General features: G+C 35.1%; 1 protein-coding gene across 1 annotated transcript; it reads right to left on the reverse strand.

Moving 5' to 3' along the window:
* Positions 1-6,728: 6,728 nt before the first annotated feature.
* LOC113705232 (probable WRKY transcription factor 11) lies at positions 6,729-8,872 on the reverse strand. The gene is made up of 3 exons (XM_027227016.2): positions 8,065-8,872; positions 7,294-7,419; positions 6,729-7,182 (listed from the first exon to the last, which is right to left on the reverse strand). The coding sequence occupies exons 1-3, from the start codon at positions 8,799-8,801 to the stop codon at positions 6,972-6,974; spliced, it is 1,074 nt and encodes a 357-aa protein (XP_027082817.1). The 5' UTR covers positions 8,802-8,872; the 3' UTR covers positions 6,729-6,971.
* Between the last annotated feature and the right edge of the window lie 5,601 nt (positions 8,873-14,473).

Consider the following 14,473-nt stretch of genomic DNA (forward strand, 5'->3'; position numbering starts at 1 on the left):
AATTAACATTAGTCTTTTTAATTGACTATTCATACTGCTCAGATATTTGGTTGTTTTTATGCTACTTTAGGTGTGTTCAGGTAGTTTTTGATAAATCGACTGCCCGTGGATCACATCTCTTCTTTTTGTTATGTATCATGTTGAACACAGAATCTTTTAAGATCTAATTTTCAACTGAAAACATATCTAAAGGGTATTTCTAGATCACCAGTACTTAGATACATTTTGTTTGTGTTTTGGTGTAATTAATACTTGTGATAGAGGACAAACAAATAGATGCACTGGAAAATGATTGTTTAGGTTGTGATCAATATCTGGTGTTTAGGAGGTCTTCGGTGGTTTATTCCTTTATTTGGCAAATCTTGATATGAGAAATAGCCATGTGAAACTAATTCCAAACTCCTGAAAAAATTTTCGTGTAAGATTTATACTTTTGCTGCTTAGCTCATCGCTGTCTTATGAATAACATACTCATTGGAAAAGGAAGACAACTTATAAGATTGGACTATCAAAATCAGGAAATTAAGATGGAAGGGAGCTTGTAGCATAGTTTTTCATGATGATTGTGGAAGTCATATTCATTGAAAGAGTTTTGTTGGTGGCTGAGAAATAGCAGTATGACTTATGCTGAACTATTGAATGCTAGAAAATTTAACCTTTAGCCTGGAAGATGGAGATTATGAATTTTATAAATAGTCTGCTTGACCAGCATACGGCACTAACATTTTGAGGAAATGCTAAATACATTTTAGTTTTACATTGGATGTTGCTGGTCACTTCCTCAATTAGAATTTTTCATGCGGCATCTAATTTTTGTGAAGAAGGTATAATAGCAAATGCGGGACACAGTTTAGATTTTGTTCTGCTTTTCCTAGATAATATTTCTACATTGACAGAAAACTTTAAGTGGATAGGATAGGATGTTAGAGGTTTGCTTACTGACCATCCTCTTGACCTGCCCTGCGCCTCCCTCTCAGGAATACCTATCCAAATAAAAGGAAGAAAGTGCCTTACATGGACACAAACACTATAAATTATTGTACCTTTTGCACTGTTCACAAACATTGAATAGGCCTTGAAATTCATGCCTTCAATGAGGCTGAGACGCAATTAAAAGCAAAATGCAAATAGAAACAGAGCACAATCAATAGAAATAGTTATTGTTAGGAATAGCAGCCAGCCAGATTAAATCTGGAACTTACGGGTATTTGAACTTATTAAAGTCCGATTAAGGCGACTGATGGAGAATTTGTTAGGGTTTGGTATTTCATGGAGGTTACCAGCGGGTAACCCAATAGGAGTTGGTAAGAAAACCCCAAATACCCACTACTTGATGTGTGGGTGAAATTGTTATTGATATAATTTAGTTAACAAAAATCTAAATGTTGACATTTTCCTTAAATCAATTTGAAACTTTCAAAATTTTATCAATTGTAAACCATTATTGGCTTCCAATGCTTGAAAGCTCAAAACTTACACACTTGGCTTTCTAGTAAATTAGTTTAACATCATTAATTTAAAGGCTTTCTTGGATATTGAAATCTATAAATAAGACTCTTTATATTGTCTAGCATAATAGTACTGAGACTCTTGATTGACACCCACTTAAGCAAAAACTTTTGCATTTGGTTGAGTTTTCATTGGATTGATGGTTAACCAATAACCCATGGGTACCCGAAGCAATGTGGCTCTGGGTTTGGTATATACATTTTTTTTTTGAAACACTTGACTGGTACAGGTTTGGTAAACACGTCAAAATCGGTCAGGTAATGGGTTTGGTATGGTCAATTTAGATGGGTACCCTACTCGTTGCCATGTCCGGTTGTAGTCATAGCTACTTCATGAATTAACTGATAACAGAATTTATCTTGTTCTGTGAAGACATTATTCCGCTGCACTTATCCACTGTGCTATCATATAACCCATATCCAATCTTATGTTGTTTCATTTCCTATTTGTTGAAATTTGTGAGCATCTGGTTGAGTTCCCTTTGCTTTATTTTCAACTCCATGCTTTTATGTCAATATGTAGAGAAAACCATATTTTGCGGAATGAAAAGTGTAATCTTGCAGTATGTAAGTTCATTCTGCAACGATTAACTGAACTTTATTTGATCAACATGAAAGATTTCCTGTTCTAAATTGCTAATTTTGATGAAATTATGGGCTTCCTTAATCCAATTGCTTCAGAGAAAATGTTTTATTTTTTTTTAATGAATTTTAAGTACTACATACAAGTTGGCTGCTTTCTAAGCAGCTCCTCCAAACTAGGTCCAATGGAATTATTAGATGCATGACCACATTTATTTGCTGCAATTGTTTATTAGTGTACTGGATTTGCTCCAGAGTACATGCAGCCTTTCTTTTGCCTCCTTAACAGTAGAACTGCTTGAACAATATGCCTTTCTTATTGCTTGTGTGCCTTTCCTTCCATTTCGGATTTGATTATTTGATCGATGTATTCTCTTTCGAATACCCAACGAAACCAAATGAGACCCCCCAAAAGGATCTTTTTCAAAATCCAGTGCAGGACTAAGTTCCATATTGGAACATGGAATTTGTGAAGACAAGTTGTCTGTTTTTAATGTTAAACCAAATGAATTATTAGCAAAATGTTGAAGGAAAACTGGATGTGTATAAAGTCTGTTTTTTTCCCTGGGTTGAATTGGAAACTTGTGTGGGCATGGAATGAGATACTCTTGCTGATAATGAGAGGTTAAATGAACTTAACATTTCCATGACATGAAACTTCGTAAACAGAGAAGGATACAATTGGATCACTAGTCTCACAAGTTCATTTTAGTCCAATTGAAAATAGCCAATTTTTTTAACACTAAAACCCTTTCGCTTACACCATGTCTAAATTCATCTACATCATTCTTCTACTTATTTACAGCTCAAGGCAAGCTGGTTTGAACTGGAACTTGCGAGGCCCCTAATCAGTTACGGATCATGGACCTCACAAGTTCATTTTGAGGGCAAAATAGCCAATTTCTTTTTACACCGCAATTTTACTTGTCTACACCATGCATAAATTCATTTATATCATTCTTCTACTTATTTACATCTCAGGGCAAATTGGTTTGAATTGGAACTTATGAGGCCCGTAATCCGTATCTTTTTCATTTGAACTGGAACACGTCTAACCGGTTTACTTCGAAGTTTTGTTTGTAAAAATTTGATAATCACAATTAGTATGGAAGTTACAAATTACTCGGTAATGGAAACGATTTTTGACGAAAGCCTATTGCATGTATGGTTTGACAAATTCTAGGAATATGTGATCTCCCTTGGTCTCTTTCATTCTTGCGTGTTCTTCAAAATGACCTGCAAAGTGCATGGATCATGTCTGATATTCGATTGATCTCTCTGTCATTCTAGTATGTTCTTCACATGGCCCCCAAAGTGCATGGATGATGGCTGATAATTGATTCATTTGGGAATCAAAAAGAGAAATTTCCAACATTTCCAACAGCTGACGAGCTTGTCTCATTTTGATTTCTAGAGATGAACTTATCAACTGTTCATGCTGTTGTTTCATTTCAAAAGATGAACAAAGCGTTTTAGTTCCTATGTTTAGATGATCAGCACATACTGTTATCCATCATATCAACGGAATTACCATGACTGGCAATGTTTAGTTGCATTTTCAAACTTGTTACCTCCTTCACCATTGTTCCTAGTCAATTGCCTTGACAGCGTCTCGTGTGGGCATGCAACTTTGCTTGTGCTGAGCGACGGGTTTGGTTCAGAGAACAGGTCGAGGTTGTAAGCTCTTTTTATGGGAGAGGAGGTTTTGGATGTCGGGTTGGAGGATTTCAGGATTGGATGACGGGGCCGTTGAGATATGCAAAAGGGAGTAGATTTCATGTTGCTACTGGAAGGAAAGGGATGGTGGTGGGCATTGGAAAAACTTATATCTAGTTCAAAACAAGAAAACATAAAGTTTATAAAGTTAAATATAAATTAGGGTGCATTTCATTTTAGGGTAGAGCCATATGATTTCGACCAAGTTATTTAGGATGCAATTATGCCGGATTTTAAAGTTGTTAGACAACGCAAAATTTCGAATGCTGAATGGTCAAATTCGGCATTCGTCAAAATCAACTACTTTTTTTTTTTTTTGTGGAAGGAAATCAAATACCCCTTTTTTTTTCTTTTTTTTTTTTAAAAAGTTTGGCATTTCGAAAGTTTAGCACCAAAAAGTCATTTACTGGAGTTGAAAAAAGACAAGTGGCTCCTGGGATTGGGTTCTTGGGTGGTAGTATCCCACTTAGCAGCAGGGTTCCCCCTTTTAGGCTAGTTATCCCACATCGATTCTGGGGTGGGGTTTGATTGGATAGTTAAGTTCCTGGGTTGACTCTAAGAGTTAGCCGGCTTTTGGAGTTCAATTTGGGATTAGGTTTAATTCATTCAACGAAAAGTCATTTACTGGAGTTGAAAAAAAAAAAAGAAAGTTTAGCACCAAAGATAATTTGAGCTCCTTGCGTGACACTATGTTGGGTTTTCGTCCAATGATGAATTTGAACATTTCGGCACCCAATAAAAGATCCCTTAAATTTAGAAAGCTCTTTCCCCTGCTATTTTCAATTTATTTTTGCCTTCCTCATTCCTTTTCATTTTATCATTTCTTTCTTCTTCTTTTTCACTCGCAGTCTTGACTCTTCCTTTGTTTCCTCACCACTACCAAATGCCCAAAGTACAACAAGATGCTAAATATAAAATTCGTTCAAATTATCCATTACAATAGAACATGACTCCAAAATTAAAATGTCTAGAGATGCTAAGCCACGTTATAAGTTTTCATTTGGCTAAAAGAAATCGAGGATTGAACAGATTATAAGCTCATCATTGTTTTTGCTGATATGAAATAATAAATCAAGAGAAATATAGCATTAATTGCCACATGAGCCACCCCACATAGCGTCGATCCGTAAGGTTGCTTCTTTAGGTTTGATATTTTGTGTTTGTCCTCGACATAAATTTCTGATCTTTGTAATTATTTTGAGCTGATCATGAAAAAGTTGACAGTTGGAAAGCTAACGAAGGTTTAGAACATATTCCTTTTTGAAAAGCTGCACTTGAAATATGCCCCGCAAAATGAATCTTTTTCCAGCTCAAGATAAGTCAAAAGCTAAAGAAAAAACATAAAAAGGCCAACAATATGTTGAAACTTATTTTATAATTTATAGAAAAAAAAAAAAAAAACCAGTTTTAGCTCACATTCACATGTTGCACTGCTGAGTTGACGTTCTGATTTCGAGCTCATTAATATGTTGTTCCAATCACAATACCTAAACTCCACAAGAAAAAGAAGTGCAGCAATTATTTTTAACCATCAAGACATAGGAAGGAGTCTTTCACAGTTTCATTTTCCTATACTTTCTCATAATCTTGATGTCAATAAGAGATACACATCTTGAATACTCATTCAATCCATATAGTTGCCTGTCGAAGGAACTTTGTATTCTTTTTCTTAATTGTATATGCATTATGATCCACTTCCGTGGGTCTTTCGACAAGAAAGGTGTATAAGAATAATTCCATTACATGCTTTGTAAATTCGTACTACAGTCACGATGCACTGCGTTACTTATTTGAGTGGGATTTATAGGAGCAACTGTAAATTCGTACTCGATTTGGGGGGGAAGGGTTTGGATAGATAAGTCCTCGCAAGACTTTAAAAATTGCCGATTTTTGAAGTTACTGTGGGGATTAGATTTATTTACGTAAATTCTTATTTCTGTAAAAAAAATGTAAGAAAAAAACTGTAAATTCGTACTAAAGTCATGATGCACTTCCGTTCCGTGGGTCTTTTGACAAGAAGGTTGTATAAGAATGACTCCACTACATGCTTTGTAAATTCGTACTAAAGTCATGATGCACTGCGTTACTTATTTGAATGGGATTTATAGGAGCAATTTCAGGGTGAGAAAGGATGAGTTGGTGGGAAGAGGTCATCTATGGCGGAGAAGGAAAAATGGAACGAAAAAGGAGCAAAAGAAGCGGGAAAAAAATATCAAAAACTGAAAAGAAACAATGGGAGAAAAAATTGGAAAAAAAGACAATTTTCGGATTTTAGGGAGTTAACTGACTGTTAGAAGAAATTTGAAGGATAAAGTGCTTATTATCGATGAAATTCAACTTTTAAGTATTAAAGGTTGCTTTTAAACTCTAATCAAAAAGTATACTAAAAAACTTTCAATTCATTGTTTCACTTCAACTTCAATTCAAGGATTTGAAGTAAATTTATTCACTTTAATACTAAAAACTTGAATAAAGTTGAAATATTTGTTTTAAAAAAAGTAAATTCTAACTAAACTTTCCAATTGTTATTAGTTCAGTCAATTTCTTTTTGAATAGTCATCGGATCGAAAACATGACCGGTCCACCATTTGACCGGTCAGTCCGGTCGAATTTTCACAACTTTCTTTAAAGCAGACTGAGTTGGTCGCCGGTCATATTAGAGACGAGCCTTTCCAGATAAATCTTATTCTTTAGTGCAGCAACTGTTGCATATTTTAATTATCCAGTGTACTCCAGCTAATTTTGTTCCTTAATCTCTCTCTTTAGTCACATGTCATTACGCGACATTGTTGACTTTCCCGTGTATTCTTTGCAGTTTGCGCAGAACAAGAATCAAACGATCTGATTCTCTGGATTACAGGAATTTCAACGCATGCTTTTTCCGCGACCCTTCTGGTTCACTAAGCAAAGACAAAATAAAAGTTTGGCAAATGAATATTGAAATTGAAACAGATCATAAGCAAATCTTTTAAAACATTAGTCAAAATTAGACCAACCCTTTCAGACCTCTTTTCTCTCCTAACATGTACATTCATGTCCCACCATCCCGAACCTACCCCTACTTATAACTTCTTCCTCTTTGGCTAAAACACCCCCTCAACTACCCAGAAGTTACAAAAAGATCCCTCCTAACTTTCCCTTTTCTCCTTTTGCTTCATCAGTTCTTTAATCTCTCTGTTCTTTATATCCAGTTGACTCGAATACCACTAAAGTGCCGCCACTTCCAGCACTAGTGGTACTATTCTCCTGCATCGCGCCTTGCGTATGACGATGCTCCCCTTCATAAGTCACAATCAGCATCGTTGGATCATCAGTCGCCCTCTCCACATGCTTTCTTGCTGGGCATCCTCTCACAGTACTACACTTGTAATAACCCCTGAGAAATGAATCAAAAAACTTAATCAGATCTAGCCAAAAAAATAAAAAATATCAAATTCATCAATGTTAGAAAGTCCGACAGCCCAGGGTGATTATGCATGATAATTACCGTGGGAAGGGAGAGCCCTTGATCGGCTTCTGACCGTACTTTCTCCACGAGTACTCGTCAGGTGGAATATCGGCGATTTTTGAACTAATCGCCGGGACTCTGACAATCGTCTTAACCCTGGATTTCCTGTAACCGAAAATTAAGAAAAAATCAGTCTTGTAATCGTGCGCCCCTAACAAGTATCATATGCTAACATGCACCAAATGGAGACACAAGAATTTCATTATCGTGCCCCGTTTAATAAGTACGAATACTATTGTACGCCGAGGAAATTAGTGGCTGCGGTCAATCAAGATGGGAGTTACGTCTAAAATACGGCATCTATGACTGGTTGGACCTATCAAGGAACGTCACCATCACGCGCTTTTATTAAGTCAATAAATCAACAGTTCTCTAATTTTTTAAGATTTTCTTTTTTCCCTTGCTTGAAAAATACACCAAAAAAGGAATAGGTCAACAATATATTCCTTTTTTTTTTTTCAAGAAACATGTATAGATTTTCTTCTTTCCATATCTAGTTACCAAGATACCAGTTTTTCCTTACTTTCAATTTTTTCCAATTTACTTTTGCCTATAAAATGTCGTTTTTTTTCCTTTTGACCGCCAAAAAAAAGGTACAAAATTTTTAGATTCTAGTTAAAAGAAAAGAAAATTTTATATTAAAAAAATCAAATTATTCCTAACATGCGCCGGCAAGAAGGAACTTACTAACGTCCACCTTGTAAAGCAAACAGATTTATTGAAGAAATAGAGGAGGCATCATAGGTGTACCTTTTCTTGCAATGACATCTGCCGGAACCGGAGGTCTTGCCGGAGGCGCTGTCGGAGTGGCGATCATGTTCACGGCACCTTTTGCCAGCGATAGGCGGCTTTCCGGCAGAAAGTGCTGGAGCAGGAGCTAAGAACATGGACGAAGAACCTTGTTTACCGTTCGACACGCTTCCCTCGCCGGTGATGGACGACATGAACGAGGACGAGTTCACTGACGTCGACATCGGCGGCGATATGCTAAAACTGTCCTTAGCAACCACCTCACAGTTCGTCGCTTTCGGGTCGACTTGATTCGAAATCGGAGCCACCAAGTTTGGCTTGGTAAAATCAAGAGTCAACATCTGTTGTGGCTGAAGAGTCAACCCCAGAGATGGAACCCCCGCCGGCGCCGGTTCCGGTGCTAGAACCGGAGCCGGAGAGAGATTCAAGTCCTGGCAAGGATGAAACTGAGAGGAAGTAGAAGTAGAAGTAGAAGGCACCGGAGAGGACTGAAAACCCAAATTCTGCGGTTTATTAACCGGTCCACGCCTGAACCGGGCGTGACCAGTCCGATTCAGACTTGACATGGCTCTATTAAACTTGGAGACGGTAGAGTCGGCCAGCTCTCTGCAGTCCATTTGTTGCTGATGTGAAACAAGTCGGATCAATTGCTCCATGGATTTTAACCCGGCCGACGCTGCTTCTTGCAGAGCAACTTGTTCGTTAATTTTTGAAATTCCTATAAAATCTAAAGCCATTTCTCAAAAATTGCTTTACACCCAAAAAATTGAAAAAAGATTAATTTGAAGGCATAGCAGAAATGAAGTGGAAGCAGGGGGAGGAGGAGGAATATATGGGAGATTAGGGTGACCGGATGACCGGGTATCAGTCAAAGTAACAGTAGTTTGAATATGTATAGGTGCCGAGGTGGTGTAGAAAGAGACAAGACAGTGGCCTTTATTTTTCTTTCGTTCTTTCCTCTGTTCTGGTGGTATTGTTTTATTAAGTGGGGACCAAGTTAAGATGATTAGTAGGATTTCAATATCTCGCCAGAGGAGAAAATTGAATTCAAGCCGTGTCGAGGATTTGGTAGGAGAAAGACAAGTTATGGATCGGGTTGTGTACTTGTGTGGAATTGGATCATTAGGGGATGGTTTTGTATATATTGTGATTTTGGTGGTCTGGGCGACAGGCATTAATAGCTGTTTTGTTGGTTCATGGTTGGTTGGGGATTCTGGCCGTGATTATGGAAATCAGAAACCTGACTTTGCCGTGGTATATGGTTAGCATGGGTTGTTTGGTCGTGGGATACTTGGTTTTAGTTTAGGGATAATATCATAAACCTCCTTTGAGATTTCTCCTAACATAACTTAGCGTCCCTGAGATTTTGAAAATAATAACTTATCCTCCCTAATAATTACAAAAAGGCTATATTAACTGTTATTTAATATATAATTCACATATCAAATAAATAGAGATCAAAAAATTAAAAAAAAAAGAAACAAAAGTTACTTTCTTCACTTTCCCTTATCTCTTAACATTTTCTCTTACTCATTTTTTTGCATCGTTGTGCGATTTTTTATTTATAAATAATAGTAAATTGAATATTATTTATCTTTATCTTTTGAGATTGTAATAGAATGGGATATGATTTCTTTGTTTGTTTTGAGTTGGTTATATAATGATTGGTACAACTTAAAAGTTTAGACCATGAGTTGAGAAGAAGTTGTGAAAAATATAAGTTTCATAAGAAATTAGTTCTAAACATATAGAATTAAATTTGTGCTAATGTATTTCTTTACAAATATCTTTTTTGTTTTTCAAATTTATATTTTATAGACTATAGATTTGTGACGTGGTGGTATTATTAGAGATTGTATTTTAGGTGGTGGTTTTTCTTGGAATAAACAAAGTGGCTTATTAGTATTTTTATTTAGCAAAATGAGAAAAAAGGTAGTTTAGGGTTTGTGAAAATTTTGTTACATAAATAACAAAAGTAAGGGAGGAAAGTAATATTTTAAAACCTTAAAGATGCTAGGTGATATTAAAAGAAATTTTAGTGGAGGTTTTTGATATTATCCCTTTAGTTTATTGCTAGCCTATTTGAGGCATGAATCAGAGATTGTTTTTAAGTGCTCACTTATACTGAATTAAATGCCAAAACTATTCTACTAGTGTGCACACTCATATTCATTGTCTCTTATATTTAATGGATTAATCTTTTCTACACTGACAATATTAGATGAATGATAAATATGTAAATTTTGAATTTAAAATTCAACTTTTTCACATATGTCATAAATCTAACGATGATAGTGTGTACGCTATCAGTGTATATAAAATTTATTCATATTTAAATACTTTTTTATTGAATTTTAATATAATCTTAAAAATTTCTTTCAAAATTTTCACTAATATCATTTAGCGCTCTTAAAGTCCCCAACATATCACTTATCTCCCTTATTAGAGGCAAAATATCTTGTTGGCCCCTTGAATTGTTAATTTTGTATACTTTCAATCCTTTAACTATTATTCATATATTTTAATCTCTCTTATTTTAACTTTCAACCCTTTAACTATTATTCTATCTTATATGTCTAAAAACATATAATTCTAGACCTTCTGTTAATTTCAACCATGACTCCAAATGAAATCTACCTCAAAATGATGTAATTTTGATCATTTTCAATCTTCCAATCACATCTAATCACCATTGCAACTATCACATGCTAATCAATGGCCATTGATTATTCTTGATCAATAGTTGACTGCTGTTCTAATATTATCAAATTTAGATGAAATTACACTTTTAAACTTTGTTTTTCGAGTAGATTCCAAATTTAGACTCAGATTTCTATGAATCTTGCTAGTTATGAGTAGATGTTTGCTTGTGTTTCTATTGGTTACAGAAGCATCATAAATATACACTTTTAAGGTTGGAGGGCTAAAAATATACAAATAATAATTGAAGAGCTAAAAGTGTATTGACTTATTAGTTTAAGTGCCAATTAGATAATTTGCCCCTTATTAGTGAGATGTGACAACAAATTACCATCACAACATACTAATTGCCAAAATTATCCTCACTACTTTAACAATTGTTTAGGTTAAATAATATACATGAGAAAATATATAGCATGGCTATTATAACTAATTCTTTTTGCACTTGAACCATCCCCATTTATTTAGTCCTTCTATGGCAATAGTCTGCTAAATTATCTTTATTATTCTAATATCTCTTGGGCAAAAAAAATCTAGAAGGAAAATATTGAAATGAAGAAAAACAATGGCAAATCTAACAATTATTTTTTGCACTTAAACCCAACATTCTAAAATTTTTAGTCCTTCTATGCCAACTTTATACTAACACTCTTGCTATTCTAAATTTGTTTAAGCAAAAAGAAAGAAAAGGAAGAGAAAGAACCAAAATCCATTTAAAAAGGAGCTATTTATTTTTTCACTTAAACACAAAAGGTTAGAGTTGTAATAAAAATACATCTCCATCCTCAAATTATTATTTTGTGATTATTATGATGATATTGGGTTATCATTGTTACAAGAGATATGATCTAAGTGAAGTCAGTGATATTTTTGGTACTTCAACGGATGTCAGTGATATTATCAGAAACATCAACCGAAGTTTATGGAATTATTCATGGATTTTAACATTTTAAAAGATTAGCATATGAAACATCTATTTGGGCTAAGGTACATCACAGGCTTGGGGGATGGAGTACACGATATTTGTTGGAGGGAGGAAAGATTATTTTATTGTGTCATGTTTTAAATTCCATGCCATTATATTTGTTACAAGCTGTGGATCCTCTGAAGATGGTTCTTAGGATGATTGGTCATATTTTCAATAGTTTTTTATGGGACAGCAGCTCCTGGGAGATTTTGTGTTTTCCAATGGAAGAAGAGGCTTTGGGCTTTAGGTCTTTTGAAAATGTTACTAAGGCTTTTGGCATGAAACTTTGGTGGAGTTTCACCAAACAAATCTATTTGGGCCGTGTTTATGCATAATAAGTATGTTAAGGATTATCATCTCTTGGAAATTCGGTCATTAGGTGGCTCATTGGTATGAAAGAGGTTACAATCCATTGGTGATGGAACTGGGCATTACATTAGATGGAAGCTTGGTGAAGGTATGGTTGATTTTTGGCAAGGCAGATGGCTCCTTGATGTTCCTTTAAGAGAGGAGTTGGGTGTTTCACACACTTCTCATTGTTTGGTTGTTGAGTTTTGTCTTGTTTAGGGTTGGAATATTCCAAACTTGAGGAGTTTCCTACCTCAGTACTTGGTGAACTTGGTGGCGGAATTGGGGTTTGATATTTCTCAGCCTGATTTGATGATTTGGTGTGCTTCTTCCAATGGGGTTGTTTGTCACGTCATCAACCTATGATACAGTTAGGTATAAGAGGAATATTTCCCTTCTTTGGCAGGTGACATGCAATGAGCTTTTGCCCCTTAAAATATCTTTTTTGGTTTGGAAAGTTCTGAAAAATTTTGTTCCTCTAGATGAGATCATTCAGCAAAGGGGTGTGGCTGTCCATATTTGGCAACATTATGTTGCAATATTTGGACTTCCTTTTCAGAGATTTACATGTTTATCTTCTTTTTTGATGGCTTGGTTTGTTTCGATCAGTTGTAAGTTGGCTCACATTCATTTTGTTGTTCTGACATTAGTTGTTTGGCTTCTCTAGTGTGGGTGAAACGCTAGGCGATTTGAGGGTTTTCCATTCATATCTAATAATATTATATTCAGAATTGATTAGTTTTTGTCGTTATTAGGTGTTTCTCATATTTTGCAGCCATCTTAGATTGGTGGAGATGAATGTACATTTGTGACTCAGTACGTCAAGCTTTGCCCTCCTCCAAGGGTGGTCCATAAAGCTATTTTTTGGGAGAAACCTGTTCAAGGCAAATTGAAGATTAACACAGATTCTAGTGTGGTGTAAGGTTGTGCTTCAGGTGGAGGGATTCTGCGTGGCCATCCAAGGATGTTGATCATGGCATTTTACAAGGAGTTTGGTGGCATGAAAGTTCTCTTGGCTCAAGGGATGGCTCTATTATTCGGATTGCAATTGTGTTCCACTTTGGGATATTTAGATGTGGACTTTGAGGTGGATTCCTTAGCTTTGGTACATTTTATTTTCTCATCATCAATTTCTGCTTGGCCAATATGTAATGTTATTGCAAAGATTAGTATGATGATCCTTTTAAACTTTAATTGTCAGGTAAGGCACATTTTTCGATACGCTAATTTAGTAGCGGATAGTCTGGTATCTTTGGATGGTAATTCTGAAATTGTTATTCATACTCCAGCTAGTCTTCTTTTGCGGATTAGAGGATTACTGCATCTATAGATTCTCTTAGTTTCCCTATAGTTAGATCATTCATTGTAAAGAAGTAGCAATCCTGGTTTATTTATCGTATGTTGTACTCAGGAGGTAAGGTTTATGTTCCCCTCCTTGTACTTGTTTTGATTATTAATAAAATTTGGACTGACATCCCATCTCCGTGTACGGGATTTTGCCAAAAAAAACATGAAACATTTCTTTATAAGTGCTGATAATATACTTATGAAGTTGCAATTCCCAATGTTATTATGTTTTTTTATGAGAAATTTAATCATAACTCTCAGCATCTCATTTGCATGTGGTCTCTAATTTTTTGATAATCCAAACTCAAGCAAACTGATAACAAACTCGATTAACAAGTTTGCTCATTCTTCAATTCATTAGCTAACAGAGTCTGATAACTCAAAACATTTTTAGTTTCTTTTTTAACAAAAAAGAATTTTGTTGGTCGTAAACATAGAATATCAACTAAAACTCTTCTTTTTTAACCCAAACATGATAGCCCGTGGTTATTCAAGTATTAGCAGGGTTTTTAGGTCTATTAAGTAAGAGCGGTTGAAATTTTATTACTATTCTCTTATTTTTATCCAATAGATGATTTTTTGAGATTCAAATTCCAATATCTAAGATTCTTATCAAGCATGTGTGTGTTTATATCAACTTATTTAGCTCTTTCTAATTTTCTTTACATCTTGTAATTATGTAAATGCAATGCTTTAAGATTAATTACTTAATGGTAATGGAATGATTTACTATTTAATTATTTTTCCCTTTCTTGAGTTAACTAGTCTTGATTTGCCATGAAGATATTCAAGAAGTGATTTATCATAACTTGTGGACATTTATAGGCTAATTTCTTAGAATATATGTATAAAAAAAAACATCCGTCAAATGTAGCTTTGACACAAGATATTTTTCAATCTATACCTCAGCACGGCAGCAAAATGAATTTTCCCTTCCCAACCAGATGGTGTCAGCCTGTCAGAACCTCTGCAAAAATTTCAATGCGGTCAGTGGCACAAATTTTTTTTTTTTTTTTCTGACTGGACACGACTAGGACAGACAATAAA

The sequence above is a fragment of the Coffea arabica genome, chromosome 8c, assembly GCF_036785885.1.
Source record: "Coffea arabica cultivar ET-39 chromosome 8c, Coffea Arabica ET-39 HiFi, whole genome shotgun sequence".
Lineage (NCBI taxonomy): Eukaryota > Viridiplantae > Streptophyta > Magnoliopsida > Gentianales > Rubiaceae > Coffea > Coffea arabica.

Excerpts from the sequence above, each read along its gene's own strand:
- LOC113705232 (XM_027227016.2), bottom strand. The coding sequence starts at position 8,801 with ATGGCTTTAGATTTTATAGGAATTTCAAAAATTAACGAACAAGTTGCT. Across the intron at positions 7,420-8,064 it reads AGATGTCATTGCAAGAAAAG|GAAATCCAGGGTTAAGACGA; the intron begins GTACACCTATGA and ends TTTCGGTTACAG. Across the intron at positions 7,183-7,293 it reads AAGGGCTCTCCCTTCCCACG|GGGTTATTACAAGTGTAGTA; the intron begins GTAATTATCATG and ends TTCATTTCTCAG.